Source organism: Lissotriton helveticus, chromosome 10 (assembly GCF_964261635.1).
Source record: "Lissotriton helveticus chromosome 10, aLisHel1.1, whole genome shotgun sequence".
Taxonomy (NCBI): domain Eukaryota; kingdom Metazoa; phylum Chordata; class Amphibia; order Caudata; family Salamandridae; genus Lissotriton; species Lissotriton helveticus.
The window spans coordinates 11,325,526-11,342,341 of NC_136071.1; the positions used below are offsets into that span (position 1 = coordinate 11,325,526).

Genomic DNA, 16,816 nt, shown 5'->3' on the forward strand with positions numbered 1-16,816 from the left:
TGTTTCGTACACGTCTCACCATTCTCCATGTGTCGAAAATATAGCAAAACTCTCTATCTTCGGTATAGATGACATCGTTGGGGGCCTTCGGGTCTAGCCGTGTGGGTCGACTTACACTCCGTTCCATGGTATCTAGTCTTCTGCCGATGGAACGGTTTCCGTTTCATTTCTATTGGTGCCACTCCAAGTATCCACACACCGACCTGTATAAAGTCTGCAACTTGTGTCTCTGACCGGAGCACAATGAAGAAGACTGTAACGCTTGTAGATCGTTCCGATTGAAAATTACTTTGCTGGATCATCGTGCTCGACAAGGGGACATGCAGCAGCAAAACATCGAACACACCCAGGATATCTTCGGAGAAGATACCGAGTCGGGAGAAATTGAGGCGTCGGCAGCGGAAGAAGAGAAGGCCATCTATATCCAAGAATACGACAGCATCTGGAGATTGAGTTGGAGTACGAAGAAGTTCCAGCAGGACAGGGTCCCGTGAGTAATAAAACCCATTTGCCTCCCAAACTTCCTTCCACCAAACAAAAGGCTTCTGGGTCACCACTGCCTGTTACCGATGGTCGGCCCTGAGAGACTTCTTCTAACGCCCAATCCTCGGGCTCGGCACCAAAAGAGACGACAAAGAATTCAGGCTTGGGCCCGAGCCGAGATGATACCCCTTTGGTTCCGAAACATTCTAGACCGAAAGAGAAAGAAGACAAATCCAGCTCGGCACCGAATATTTCGACAACAAAACAAAAAGATGCTCCCTTAAAACCAGCGGAGCTGATTTTTGAAAAAAATGAGAAGCTGTAACCTAAACAAAAGAAGAGTTATTTAAATCCTGATACTGGTCCTGTAACAGCTGAACCAGTAATATCTTCAAAAAGGAAGGCAGACACTGAAAACCAAATCCCTCTGAAGAAGAAAAAGGTCATGGCTACTAGCCCTATTGACATTCCTCAAACCTCTCCACCTTCACCAATTCTTATTATACCAGATATAGATCCTCTACACATTACACCTTGCGGTTCTCCTATCACATCCTACTCTAGGAGAGGATGACGACAATTATAATCGGCCACCAACAGATCCATGGGATGACTATAATATAGATCCACCTCAAGATACAGACCCTGATCCATACCCCGCAGAACCTTCCCCTTCTGACAATAATACTGCGTATCAGGAGTTGATTGCTAGGGCAGCCAATTCTCATGGAGTATCCTTACACAAAGAAGCCCCAGAAGAGGCTTTCTTATTGGAAAAATTAGGAAACACACACAAAACAACACAAATGTTGCCTATGTTAAAAGGGATGATGAGGCACACAAATGATATTTTTAAAGACCCAGTTAGAGCACGCATACGAACACCTAGGGGGGGGACAAAAAATGTAAACCCCAATCATCTGACCAAGTTTTTTTAGGGGTCAGTTGCCTTTGGATTCTTTGGTGGTCTCTAATGACCGTAAGAGGGCAAACGCACAAACATCAGGAGAGTCACCACCTCCAGATAAAGAATCCAAACTAATAGATGCGTCAGGGAAGAGAGTAACTGCTCAGTCAGCCAACCATTGGCGTATAGCTAATACACAAGGTCTGTTGTCCAGATACTATAGAGCTCACTGGGATCAAATGGAAGAATTATTGCAAGATCTCCCAGAAGAACACAAAAAGAGGGGGCAGGAAATAGAACAGGAATGTAAACTGATTTCTAATTTGTCTTTCAGGTGTGCATTAGATGCTGCAGATAATGCAGCTAGAAGAATAAATACTAGCAGCTTCCTAAGAAAACATTCATGGCTCAGAATTTCTGGTTTTAAACCAGAAGTTCAGCAAACCATTCTTAATGCAGCCGTTGATAAGAAACACCTTTTTGGTCCTCAGATAGACCAATCCCTTGAAAAGATGAAAAAGGATACCGAAGTGGCAAAATCTGTGGGAGCACTTCAAACCCGAGGTTCCTTTTGTTGCTCCTTTCACACAGGAGGGTCCAAAACTAATACCAAGATGCGGCTGTGTCTTCATACAAGATACAAACACAATCACCACCCCTTCCAGAGGATTCTACAAGGGTGGTCATAGAGGGAACGATTTGAAGGGAAGAGGTAGAGGTACACCAACCTGCACCTCTCAGTCCACTAACAAGCAGTGGCTTGCTAGTACTCTCCCCGGCAATTTATCACCTGTCAGGGGGAGATTATAAGAATTTCCTCACACAGACAAATGGGTTTAGATATTATCTAACATGGTTGTTGCCTGGAGCTTACCAGCAATCCTCCCAATATTCCACCTTGCACTCAAAAACTCTCGCCACAACACCAACAGCTCCTCAAACAAGAGGTACCAGCTCTTTTAACAAAAAGAGCTATGGAACCAGTTTCATTACAACATCAAGGATCAGGAGCTTACTCACTTTATGCCCAAAAAGCACGGGTCTCTAAGACCAATCTGAAATCTCAGAACGTTAAACCTATACATACTGTCAGAACACTTCCATATGGTTAGCCTTCAGCATGTGCCTCCACTTGTACAGCAAGGCGACTTATCCTTCCTGTACGCCCAGCACATCGCAAATATCTCAGATTTGTGATAGTATGAAATCACTTTCACTTCAAAGTACTTCCATTCGGCCTAACTACTGCACCCAGAGTATTTACAAAATGTCTGTCAGTGGTAGCAGCTCATTTAAGACAACAAATTCATGTCTTTCCATATCTGGATGATTGGCTCATCAAAGCCAACACTCAGCAAAGGTGTCTACAGCACACTCGAGCCACCATAAATCTCCTTGGGATTTACAGTCGATCACAAAAATCCTGTCTTCAACCCTCACAACTGCAGCCATATCTGGGAGCAATGATAAAGACTCACACAGCTCCAGTCTCTCCCAGTACAGCCGGAATTCAAGACTTTATTACTGCAGTTTCAAACCAATCAGTACCTAACAGTCGAAACTTTCATGCAGCTGTTGGGGATGACTGCATCATGCATTGTAATAGTGCCTTACGCAAGATTACCCACGCGTCCTCAACAGGAATGCTTAGCACGTCACTGGAATCAATCACAGGGTCTATTAACCGCTACCGCGCTAGCGGGTTTTCCTGCTGTGCGCTGAAATTTGAAAATCGCGCGGTTTGTGACAAAGCCAGCTCGTCATCCGCGTAGCGCAGGTAACGCCCATGACGAGCTGGCTTTGTCATCCGCATCGAAGGAGTTAACAGATCTACTGTTGGTAGACAGCCACGTTCATCCCTTTCTGCAATTGTGAAACTCATAAAACCTATCAAACTGGTGGCCCTTCATCGACCCAATTCCACAAACCATGCTAACAGCAGATGCATCTCTCACAGGTTGGGGTGCCCATCTTCAACATTTAACAATTCAGGTTTTATGGAACAACAAGCACAAAAGTCTTCACATCCATTACTTGGAGCTTCTAGCGGTTTATCCAGCACTAAAAGCTTTTCAGTCTCACCATGTAGGGAAAGTTGTCTCGCCTCTCTCAGACAATTTGGCGTTTGGGAAAACATCACAAAATTCATTTTCTGGCAGAACACCTTCCGGGGATGCACAACCAATTTGCCGACCTCCTCAGCAGGATGCGGCAACAAGTACCCAAATGGGAATTTCCTCCACAGTTTCTCCTTCCATAGGAATTGAATCAATTTGGATACCTACACCTACCGCCAGTTTATAATGATGAGCTACCCAAAGCGGTAAAAAACTGAAAACTTGGCTCTACTAACTGCCGGCTCTCTTTTTCCTCTGTCCTGTGGACCTGCCAGCGCTCTGAGACCTTAGGGTGATTTATGCGCTATATAAATTGCAATTTACATTTACAATTACAAAGCGCACGCGATGCTCATGCATTACAGTTGGTCCAAGTTCCCTATCAAGCACCTTCTCTTCTCTTCTCTGGGTGCCACTTTTAGTTGAGCTAGCCCATGGACTCCCCGTATATCAGTGTACGGCTAAGCTATCCCCTCCTCAGCCACCATCTCCGCCGGGCGGCAGGTCGCTCTCACCCTTGCTACTAATATATTCCGCCGAATGTGTACCGATAGCAATTCATCGGGTGGACATTTGGGGGATTGGTGACCCTATGGCTCTCAAGAGGAAGAACATTGTTTTCCCAGACAATTTTGATGGTTCCTGTACATGGGCGTTCCGAGGGGGTGGGGCAAAATGTTAACGACATCACCATCCTCCGACATGTGCGCCAGGTGGGGCACAAGAAACACTGGGGCGCAGGAGGAGCCACGGGGGGGCACGAAGCAGGCAGCATATGATCTCATACACCATAGGGTTGTTGTGCAACAACCATCTTTCTTTTGTGGCACCCCAAAATCCATACCCGCCCTGATCCATAAAAATATACCCCTGTGTGAGAAGTTGGCCTGATGTGCAGTGCTCACTATTCTAGTGATCACTATATATCAGTCCAAACAACCCTTATTGATGATAGGTTGTAAGTCAACCTTATAGACCAGCTATCCTAGTAGCATGGATACAAGCAGTCTAAGGCTAAGACTCTAGAGGGCGTGTTAAGCCAGCTGTTTTACCATCACATTACCCCTTGAACACCCAGTGAAAGGACACCACACAAGTGTTATGAAAATAAACAATGTATTTATTAGAATCACAACAGCCCTGTACTCTTTATGAGGACAGGGTGCTAGGCACACAACAAAACTCTTATGAAAATACTTAAGTTAGCACGGTATACACAAATGCCCGAGGGGCACGAAAAAACCATATACTCTAAAAGTGGAATGCGAAATTACTAGCAGGTAAGTACAGTACTAATAGGCTTTGGAATCGCTAGTACTTGACTATGGAATCGTTAGATTACTTCTAGGAGGCCCAGGGGACTCGGGTGCAGAGTGTGCACTCTCACGCGGGATGCGGGACAAAGTCTATGGAAGCTAGTAAAGTTAAAGTTAGTGTTTACGGGCGAACCCGACCTGGTAGGAAGAAAACGACAGTGGATCCTGACCCCTGGATAGTGAGGCTATGCTGGGGCACCGAAATGCCGAAGTTACCTAGCCCAGGGGCTGCAGCTGCATAGGTCTCAGAAGACGTCGGGAATCCTCGTAGACGAACCAGGAGCCTGGAAGAAAGATGCTGGCAGGCGACCAGTGAAGAGAGTTCGAAGTGATCCAAGCCTGGATCTGGAAGATGGATGACACCTGAAAGCAGAGGGGACCAAGTTCGTGACTACTAGCCAGTAGTCAGTGGGCACCAGGAGGGCACCGGATGGTAGTCACCTCGACTAGGTGAGTGGGCGACGATGTGCTCTGCAGATCTCACGGACCAGGAGGCGTTGTCGGCGACCAGGATGGAGAGGCGAGCTGTCCCACGATGGATGAAGCTGTCGGCGTCGAAGAACCCAGGATTGGGCAACAAAGCCTTGGCTAATTCAAGCCCATGCGGTGGACTCAAAATGGCGTCTTGAGTGGACCAGGAGGGTCCGGGGTGCTCCTCTTCTGGAAGGGAGCAAGAGCCAGTCTGGAGCAACCAGACTAGCAGCAGTGATGTCGTCGGGCGTCGTTCAGAAGGCCACAAGCCAGCGGGCTAGTAGCCAAACAACGCGGTGAGCAGCAAAAAGCAGAAGGGCCCCACGCCGATCGTGGAGATGCTGGGGGGCTGCTCTTCGGTGCTGGAGCTGCTCAGGGTCGGGGCTTCTCGGACCCCAAAGCACTCGCCAGGAAATTACTCGGCGGGCTTGCTGTGCAGAAGTCGTGCAGTCTTGGCAATAGTCGGTCCCTTGAGGTCTCGTCGCACTCACGGTTCTCAGCTTGGCTGTAGAGGTGAGTAGAGGTCGGAGGTGCCAGGGAAGCCGGGTCTTGTCGAGCTGGGCAGTCGGATTCCGGAGGAAGGACTTACAGCAGACCGCAGTGTTCTTGCGATGGTGCCTGCGGATGCAGGGTGACTACTCCTTAGTCACAAGGGAGAATCTTGAAGAAGGAAATCTTGAAGTCCTTTCGCAGAAAGTCGTGTCTTGATTCCAAAGATGATCTAATTTGGAAGGGGGCCTGTTCCTACCTTTATCTGGGAAAAGGGGGCTGGCACGCGACTAGGTCCTGCCCTATGGGTGGGACCAGGAGGGGGGTGGTTACACCCACTTCCTTTGGCGGGCTTTCCCCAGGCCAGGGGCTGGAGTGCCCCTGGAACTGGTTTCAGCCGGCCTATGCACAGTGAGCACCGGGGTGCCACTTGCAGTCACCTTCCTCTGTAGCCCTGCCTACCTGGAATACACAAAACCCTGTCTGGGACGGTGCTGGCACCGCCCCTGGCAGGAAACCCTTTGTCCTTGCCTCCTGCTCTGGGAGGACTCCCAGCAGCAGGAGGGCAGACTTGTGTCTCGGTGGCAGCATCCATTTTGTGGATGCTAAGGCTCTGTCTGACTTTAACCGGGGTTACAGGTTACATACATGTCGTGTCCCTCTAGAAGGGTGGAATGCTAACCCCGTCGCCAGAATTGGCGAGGGGTTAGTATTCCAATTCGTATGACACCTTATTCGACATGTTTTGATAAAGCGATACCAGAGTTGGCATATAACCGCGAGGATTATAATGCACTTAAGAGTATATGGTATGCGATATCATGGAAACGGCTAAGGGATGGATCCCGAAAGCCGCAGACAGGCCCAGCTCATGCCAGAGCACTATCTCACACGATTCCAAGCACTCTGCCTTCAGGATTGTCAAGGCCTGCCATAGGAGTGACTGATAGGAGATCTGTGTGTCCATTTTTAGGGTTAGATATAGGTATACTATATCTATAGCAAAGGGTGATTACACCACCTTGCCCCAGCTGTCAAGCAGACAGTTGTGTCAGATTTGGATGGCCAGCCAGGGGTGGCATAATACATGCTGCAGCCCCTGGTAGGCCCTGGGTACACCTATGACCTGGGTACCTAAGGTACACTGTACAGGGACTGATAAGGTGACTCAGTATCCAATTTAGATATGTACCTAAGGTACATGGAATCCATTTTACAGAGAGAGCAGTAGGCCTGGGGTCCTGATTAGCAGGGCCCCAGGTCAACTAAGTCAGAAAACCAGCAAAACACCAGGCAAAAAGTTGGGGGCAACCATAGTCAGGGATCTACCTTCCTACACCCTGGCATCCCAAAACCCATACCCACCCTGAGCCCTAAAATTATGTCCCCGGCACCCCAAAACCCATACTCACCCTGAACCCTAAAATTACCCCTGCCTCCAAAAATCATACCCGCCCTGAACCTAAAAATGATGCCCCTGGCACCCTAAAAGCCATACCCACCCTGAAACCTAAAATTACCCCCTAGCACCCCAAAACCCATACCCACCCTGAACCCTAAAATTACGTCCCTGGCACCCCAGAACCCATATCCACCCTGAACCCTAAAATTACCCCCTATCACCCCAAAACCCATACACCATGAACCCTATAGTTACCCCCTGGTCCCCCAAAAGCTGAACACTACATTCTGATTGTGTATCGTGCCGTCTCCCTGCTCAGGAGGATCTGCGGGTCCAGATCTGCTCGCCCTGGTCCTGTTCTGCTCGCCCTTCTCTGGTGCTGTTCTGCCTGCCCTTCTCTGGTGCTGTTCTGCCTGCCCTGTCCCTCTTCCGGACCCACCGAGCCTGCCTCCGTGCACACCCCCTGGACCTACTCTGTCTGGCCCGTTTCTTTCTCCTTTGGACCCGCTGTCTTCACTGGCGGAGTTAGGACACAGGTCTCACTTCTCTGAAGCTGCTCTCCCTCACCCAGGTACCCCCACCCCCCTTCCTCCCTACTTCTCGGTCTCTCTTTCACCACTGCTTCTCTCTCTTTCTCTCCCCCCTCTTCGTTTACTCTCACCCCCCACCAAGTCTTACTCTGTCCCCCCCTCTCTCTTCCTCCTCCTCATGTTGGTGATAGGAAGCCCAGGGCTCTCTCTGAAAATGCGAGCTGGAGGTGACGTTGAGTGTGAAAGCACCGAGGTCGGGGAGGGAGGGTTGGGCGGCAGGTAGAGGGTCAAAGGGGGCACTGGCTCTCACAGAGGTGAGAAGGGGCTGGGAGCAGCTCGAGGACAAAAACAACACCAGAGCAAGAGGCAGACGCTCCGCGGGGAGCCCGGTGGTGTAAAACAAAGAAACGCACACTTCTTAGCACAACAAAGCAGCCAAAGGGCGCCTTTCACTAGAGCCAAGAACCTGACCCATCGCAAACAAACAGCAGCCACCGGAGAAACCAGCAGTGTCATGAAAACAACAAAGGACAGAGACAAACGACTGCCGCCGAAACCTGGAAGTACAACTTACACCTTTAACAAAAGGCAATTCCTGATGCAAGCACCACATGGCAGAACACTATAAATATCTAAATCTCCCATCAATGCACACCTGAGAGTGAATAAAAAGATGAGCAGCAAACTAAGGCAGTGACTGACAGACACTAAGCATGGGCGACCGCAGGGGGGGCAAGGAGGGCAAGCACCCCTCCTTGCTTCCCTCTCCCCTGTAGACGCCCATGCTCCTGTATGGAACTCCCAGTGTTGGATTAGGGTCACAACTCGCCCTGTACAGCCAAAAAAAAAGTGGCCCATAACCAGGGCCACTGGAATTATGTGATTGTGCGGCCGCCGCAATTTTCGCATAATTGTAGATTTGCCACACAATCCATCATTTGTCACATAATCTGCTAATGCTAACAAAACAATTAAAAAACTACAAATAATTCAGCGACACGTGTTGCCACACAGTGGAAGGCTTGGCAAAACTGGACTGGTCACCTTTTTGCTAATTGCTATATTTAGGCATTAAACTGGTCTTCTGAAATGCAACCAATGCCCAGACAGCGTTACCAAGTTTAAAAATGACAAATAATGATGTAGTACTATTACAAAATGTGGCACATTTTGCCACATAATTTTCCTCTTCTTGCTGCGTAATTTATGGAATGCTGCCGCTTAATTTGGCCCACACCTAACTGGTGTCCTTTGCCTTTAGCATGTCAGGATGTGTGAATGGTGCCTGTGTTGAATGTGTTTCCAAAGGTGTGAATGGGCTGGTGGGTACTCATGTTCCGTGGACTTCACGTGTGTTTCACAAGAAAACGGAGCCAAGCTGGTGTTGCCCTTTCAAATGTGCCAATGCGCCCATGGATAACCCATCCCTGAACTTAGCTGTGCCTGTGGAGTAGATGAGATAGCCAGATCATCCCCTTTGACATATTTGGGTTTTCCCTACCACAACAAAACAAGCTGTGCCCCCTGTTCTTCATGTGAGCCACATCGCCCTCGGAAATAGCTGTGTGGACAGTTGATTTACAAATCCAGTTAACCCAGACTAATCTGGTCTCAAGAAGGACAGCAGGGCAGTGAGCCTCCAAAAGCAGGACACCCGAGCAGAAAGAATGCTGCACTAGGTTGGAAAGGCATCCGACGTTCCAAGGGTACAGCCTCCCTGTTTGGCCGACTGTGGCCACCAGAGGAGGAGGAGGAGAAGTATTGTACTCATGAGACAGTATTTTGTTTGAAGGTTTGTCCCGGTTAGCCCGAGAGTCAAGGGCTTATGAGGAGTATTTGGCCCCGTATTTTGAGTGCACTGCCGCTTTTCTCAACCAGGGCCTGAAGAAGTATGATCACACCACCCACATTCTGATGGAACTCCATTTCCCCTTGCTGGCCAGACCTATTTTCAAAACCACCTGCATTATTTACAGAACCATCAGGAGTAGGACCCCCTATTATATTGCAGACCAACCTCACTATCTGGTGGTTCTCGAAACACCAGGGCCCCATCTGACTGCTGACTAAGATGTGTCAAAAAGACAAAAAACAAGACCGCAGGCCTTCATCTATGCACCCAGGAGCTCGAAAAACATCCCGTGCCCATCAGGACCACCCTAAAGCTGCTTCGTCTTAGGAAAGAGTTGAAGACTCACCTTGTTAAAGAACCCTCCGTCACAATCCATTAACCATCCATAACTCATCTTTCTCTATTACTCTTTGACTTTATTCTTGTCTTTAATCATGCACAGCACTTCACTTTTACCATTTTGGCTAGGTTTGTGCTCTTAAAAAAGCTTATATATGCCAGTATTGGGACCCTAGCAGTAAGAAATAATATCTTTGATTGTTGCCTGACTCCATTAAAATGCTAAGAAAGCCCCAGTTCTGATAATGGCCAATGACCAGATCAGTTGAAGGGTTAAATAAACCAGGGGTAAAACGTAGAGCAATGACTTTCTTGTATTTGCATAAAATGACCAAGTGCCTGAGGTTCCGTATCTTGCTGGCAATGAAGGGGCTGAGTGACGATGAACACAGAAGTTACTATGGTGAGCAACTTTGAACCTTTCTCTGCTTATCTCCGTAGAATGCTGTTGTGCCACAACTGCCGAGTCAGCCATCGACTACCAGCTGAGTCTTCAGGCGCATCTTCTACACCAGAGCAGCTCCCATGGGACTTTGCAAGGTACACATTTAACAGTGCGCAGCAGAGATGTGTGCGACTTTTAATTGCAGTAGCTAAGGGTTTTAACGGGCCAGGAGGTTGGTACTGCCCTTGAATTGATAGAAATGAGGGGGTCATGTTCTGTGTTCCACTGAGGTTAATCCTTCTGTCCAAGAAAATCGATAAACTGTGAAACTGTAGTAGCTGGGAACATTTTTCAAGTAATCTTTAATATGATTCCCAAAGTGGATTTGTGAGAAAGCGCCTCTTTTGCATGGCTAGCCCGCTACTTTTTGCCTGGTTTTGATGTGGTTTCAGATGTAGTGCACAGGGTCCCTGCCAACCAGGTCCCATGTGCTAGTGCACCTTCCCTAAAACAAACCCCCAATCGGTACGTCTGCCTCATGCAAGTCTATAGTAAAGGGTACCTTGGGCCTGGAAGCTGAAGCTGGTCCCGTGGGACCCCCCTCACTGGAACAATGCTACTGCCGTTGCAGCCTGCATACCCCTGTGAGGAAGAAAGCAACAGTCGACATGGCACGCTGTCTGGGTGCCATGCCAGCTGGCACTGCCTGAAAGTCTAGGTAGGTCACCCCTCTAGCAGTCCTCACAGCCCTAAGGAAGGGTGCACTATACTCCAAGTGAGGGCATATGTGTCTGAGCAGATGTGCCCCTACAATATTGGGCTCCGTTTCCCAATATTGTAAGTGCCAGTGAAGCCATGGAGAGTACAAGGGATGGACACTCGACAACTCTGGTTCCACACCACCATTATGGAGTTACTGAGTATAGTAGTGATCTTAAAGAAACAGGTTAGTATTAGATTCCTTACCTTAGAATATCCCCAGGCGTCAGACTGGAGCCGCTCTTGACGCCGGTGGGAGATTTTTATTTCTATGACCCGACCCCATCTTTTGAGCCTGAGTACCAGGCGATGGGTGACGAGGAGGATTAGGAGGGGTCTGAGGACCCTCTGGCACGTGAGTGTCAGTCTTCTGAGGACTGGACAGGAGAGCTTGGGGAGGCCAGTGGTCTGGACACCTCGCCTGACACTGGTTTTGTCTCCCATCCTACCGTGGCTTCGGAGGAGGGGGCTGCTTATAGTGTGGTGCTGATGAGGGCGGCCAAAGCCTTGGGCCTTGTGCTCCCCATCGCGGCCGTGAGGACTAACCTCCTCACTGAGGTCCTTAAACCGCAGTCAAGCTCGGCCGAGCCTCTGCTGCCGTTTAATGAGGCCTTGTCAGACGTTCTTTTGGGCACTTGGTCCAGGCCGGCCAAAGGGCAGCCTGTGGATAGGAATGTGGCCAGGCGCCACCGCCCGGCTCCGGGCGACCCTTGCTTTCGGTCTACCCACCCTACCCCTGAGAGCCTGGTTATCCAGGCATCCATTTCCCAGACCGCATTCCTGTCGGCTCCCCCCGACCGGGAATCCAAGAGGTACGAGATTACAGAAAGAAGGTATTCTCCTCCCTGAGTTTGGGATTGCCGTCAGTCAATACCGCGTGCCTCTTGGGCCGCTACACCCACTATCTGTGGGACACGGTTGCGGCCTTGCTGCCAGAATGCCCGGTGGAGGTCCGGGCTAAACTCAGCCAGGCCCTTGTGGAGGGCCGCGATGCGGCACGTTATTCCATCCGGTGTGGGCTGGACACTACCGACTCTCTAGGCAGAGCGATGGCAACGACGGTGACGATTCGTCGTCACGCCTGGTTGAGGTCCGCCAATTTCTCGGCCGATGTCCAAAACACACTTATAGACATGCCGTTCGATGGCCGTCGCCTCTTTGGCGACAAGGCAGACCATGCTCTTGAGCGCTTTAAGGACTCCAGGGCTACGGCCAAGTCCTTGGGCCTCTCGGCCCCGCGCCAGCACACGGCTGCTTTTCGCCCCTTTCGTGGCCAAGGAAGGGGCGCCCCCACACGTGCCGCCAGCCACGGGCCGCAAACTAACGTTCAGCGCGGTGGCGGACATGGAAACCGCCGTGGTGGCGGTCGGGGACAACGGCGAGGCCAATCCACACCTGCACCTGCAGCATCCGCCTCGAAACCCTCCTAGTCTGAGCTTTCAGGCCCAAGCGACGCCAGTGGGGGGGCAGGGTTCGCCATCACCACCTCCACTGGCGCACTGTCACATCGGACAGGTGGGTGCTGCAAATCGTCCGAAGGGGCTACTCCCTCCCCTTCGAGGCGACCCCTCCAGCCATGCCACCGCAGTACCACCGCTTGTCGGGGGATCATTTGCAACTTCTGCAAGAGGAAGTTGCGACCCTCTTGGCCAAGGGGGCCATCGAGCGCGTTCCTGGGCCAGAAGTAGGGTGTGGTTGTTACTCCCACTACTTTCTGGTACCCAAGAAGGGCAAAGGGGGCCTACGCCCTATCTTGGATCTGCGGAACTTCAACGGCTTCCTCCGGAAGGAGAAGTTCAAAATGCTGTCACTGGCTCAGGTCTTAGCTGCCCTGGACCCAGGAGACTGGATGGTAGCGTTGGACTTGCAGGACGCTTATTTTCACTTCCCCGTCCTGCCGGCCCACCGGCGTTACCTGCGGTTCACGGTAGGCCACGAGCACTTCCAGTTTACCGTGCTCCCCTTTGGCCTTACAAGCGCCCCACGGGTGTTCACGAAAGTGATGGCGGTGGTCGCAGCTCATCTGCGCAGGTAAGGGTTTTCAGTCTTCCCCTACCTCGACGACTGGTTGTTGAAGGCGGGCTCGCCCCAGACAGTCGTCAGCCACCTCCAGACTACGGCCGACCTCCTGCACCAGCTGGGGTTCTCTATCAACGTGCCGAAGTCACACCTGTGTCCCTCTCAGAAAGCTCCTCTTCATCTGAGCGGTCCTGGACTCGGCGCAGTTTCAGGTTTATCCTCCCGAACAGCGGGTTCGGGATATTCAGGCTCTGATTCCGATCTTTCAGCCTTTATCCCAGGTCTTGGTCAGGTTGACGCTGCGGCTTCTGGGTCTGTTGGCCTCCTGCATCCTTCTGGTGCATCACGCCCGGTGGCAGATGCGGGCTCTGCAGTGGGACCTGAAGTTTCAGTGGGCCCAGCATCATGTCTTGATCTCGGAGGGCACTGCAAGACAGTTGCAGTGGTGGCTCACGGACCGCGATTGGGTCAGCGGCAGATCCCTCTCCCTACCCCAGCCGGAACACGTAGTTGTGACGGACGCGTCCCTCCAGGGCTGGGGGGGGGGGGCACATGGGAGAGGCGGAGATCAGAGGCCGCTGGTCTCCGGCGGAGTCCCTGCTCCACATCAACCTTCTGGAGCTGCGGGCGATCCGACTTGCACTGAAGGCATTCCTCCCCTCTGTCCGGGGGAGTGTAGTGCAGCAACACCACCGCCATGTGGTACTGCAACAAACAAGGCGTGGTGGGGTCGTGGACCCTCTGCCAGGAGGCTCTGCGCCTCTGGCAGTGGCTGGAACATCAGGGCGTGACCCTGGTGGTACAACACCTGGCAGGTTCTCTGAACGTCAGGGCGGACGAACTCAGCCTTCGGTGCATGATGGATCACGAATGGCGTCTGAACTCGGACGTGGCACAAGGCCTCTTTCAGCAGTGGGGAGAGCCTTGGTTAGATCTATTCGCCACAGAAGAGAACGCGCAATGTCATCAGTTCTTCGCGTTGGAATTTCCAAGGCGGCACTCGCTCGGAGACGCTTTTCGTCGCGAGTGGAGCTGTGGTCTATTGTACGCCTTTCCGCCTATACCACTTCTGCCCAGAGTGCTGAAGAAGATCAAGCGCGACCGGGCCCAAGTCATCCGTGTGGCTCCGGACTGGGCACGACGATACTGGTATCCCGAGCTACTCAGCCTGTCAGTCGATCCTCCGATTCGTCTGCCTCTTCAGGAGGACCTTCTGTCGCAGCAGCAGGGGACGGTCCTCCACCCGAACCTGTCCAGTCTCCACCTCCATGCGTGGAGATTGAGCAGCGACAGTTGAGGCCATTAGACTTACCTCCTGGCAGCCAGGCGTCCTTCCACAAAATCGGTATACGCCTGCAGGTGGAACAAATTTGTGGCATGGTGCACAGCAAAGGCTGTGGATCCCCTTTCTGCCCCTCTTTCAGAGGTTCTTCTCTTCCTTCTTTCTCTTGCCCAGCAGGGCTCTGCTCTGGGCACTATGAAGGGCTACCTTTCTGCCCCTTCCGCCTTCTTGAGGCTCCCTGATTAGCCTTCTTTGTTCAAGTCCCCGATTGTTAACAGATTCTTAAAGGGCATCACTCATATGTTTCCCCCTGTTCTCTTCCAGGGGATCCTCATCAATAGTCATAAGCATTAGAATATTCCCGCCCATTCGCGGTAATATTCTAATGCTTATGACTTTGATGAGGATACCCCTGGAAGAGAACTAGGATTACAGGTAAGTAACTAATCCTTCCTTTCGTGATGCCCCAGTGGGACTTGAATCTGGTCTTGACTTACCTGATGTGCGCTCCCTTTGAGCCGTCCTCTTCGCCTTCTTACTCAGAAGACTGCTTTCCTGGTTGCCATCACCTCTGCCAGGAGAGTGAGTGAGCTCTAGCTCTAGCCTCTTTCATCCAAACCCCCATTCCTTTCTGTTCATCCGGACAAGGTTGTGTTGCGGACAAGACCCTCTTTCCTGCCCAAGGTAGTCCCAGCCTTCTACATTGGGCAGTCCACCACCTTGCCCACCTTCTTTCCACCTCCGCATCCCTCTAAAGAGGAAGAGCGGCTCCATCGTCTGGACCAAAAACGTGCGCTGTCATTTTATCTAGACCGCACACGCCAGTTCCGGGTGGATGACCAACTCTTTGTTGGTTACGTGGGCGCGAAGAAGGGGCGGGCGGTGCACAAGCGGACCATCTCTCGGTGGGTCGTGTTGTGCATCAAGGCTTGCTACTCTTTGGCTAAAAAGGAGCCTCCTGTTGGGCTGAGGGTCCATTCCACTCGGGCCACGGCGGCTACTACTGCCCTGGGCCGGGGAGTCCCCTTGCAGGACATTTGTCAGGCAGTTACGTGGGCCTCGCTGCAAACGTTTGCGAGACACTACTGCCTGGACAGCCAAGTCCGGAGAGATGGCTTTTTCGGCCGTTCCGTTCTCCAGGACTTTCTGGGGTGATCATTGGTTCGCAGACCCACCACCGGGGTTGGTATTGCTGGGTTATCTAGTCTAAGGTAAGGAATCTAATACTAACCTGTTTCTTTCCGATGCACAAGTTACTTACCTTCGGTAACGATATATTTGTAAGAAACAGTAGTTAGTATTAGATTCCTTACCGCCCCACCCATCCTCCCCGTTCTGCGAACCGATATCTAGGGTTAAGGTCATCCCCTTTCAGGGCCCTAGTTTCATGGCACCAGTGTTGGTTTTTATCATGGCTCTGCGTTTCTGGCGCGGAAAAGCTGTGTATAAGAACTGACGTCAGCGCGTGGAGGCGGCGTGTTTATACTCCGACGACGTCATCACGGCGCCCCCGACGACGGACGCGGAGCCGCGGACGACGCCTACCGACGCGCATGGGTACTGCTACGCAAAAAAATTCCGGATCCAGTCTGACGCCTGGGGATATTCTAAGGTAAGGAATCTAATACTAACTACTGTTTCTTACAGATATATCGTTACCGAAGGTAAGTAACTTGTGCTTTTGTACCAAACTACTCCTTTTAATTAATCCACACTGATGCCAGTGTGGAATTTATTGTACCATGTACTCAGAGGGCTCCACAGAGGTGCCCCCTGAATAGCTACCAACCCTGGTGTGGTTTATGACCAGCTTTAGGGAGCCAGCCACCACCAGACATGTTTATGGACCCCTGTGTAGAGAACCCCTGCTCTCTGGGACCAGAACCAATGCACATCTTTGACAGAGGTGTCATTCCTCCTTCTCCAGGATGGGCCAGTGATGGAAGAGGGTAGCATCAAAGGCCTGACACCTTTGTAATGCGACCCATAGCCTCTGCTGCTAGCATCAGCTGGCAGCCCCTGGTTCACACCCCTGCTAAGGGTGTGAATACTGGCGTGAAAGTGAAAAAAGATAGGTGGTGTCCCCACGCCTTCCAAATCCACCCCTAATGTGTGGGGAAGCGAAGTAAAACACAAACATCAGTCCCCGCCATCTTGAAGATGGGGGACCCCTCCAATCAGGGCTAGGTCTATGCCCCCTCCCATAGGAGGGTTGCACAACAGGGGGTGTAGTCACCCGAGGTAAGGTGCCCATTGGGCCGTGCCTGCTACTCCCTTAAAACGCCTCCTAAATTTAGTATTTAGGTGGCTTCCCAAGATCTAGCCCTCAGATCTGCGACAATCTAAGAAGACATCCTGCTGCAGAAGACAGAACACAAGAACTGCCTTGGCCCCAGCCCTCCCGGCCTGTCTCCAGCTTTGACGGCCCTGCGACCTGCCTTGCAACAATGACCTCCAAAACCCCA

General features: G+C 51.3%; 1 protein-coding gene across 2 annotated transcripts in view; it reads left to right on the forward strand.

The window, feature by feature from the left end:
• Window positions 1-16,816, forward strand: part of WNK3 (WNK lysine deficient protein kinase 3) — an 856,642-nt gene that overhangs the window by 737,435 nt on the left and 102,391 nt on the right. For both annotated transcript variants that reach the window (XM_078664557.1, XM_078664558.1), the window contains exon 22: window positions 10,348-10,446. In XM_078664557.1, the coding sequence (XP_078520683.1) occupies window positions 10,348-10,446 (99 nt within the window). The remainder of the gene's footprint in view (window positions 1-10,347; window positions 10,447-16,816) is intronic.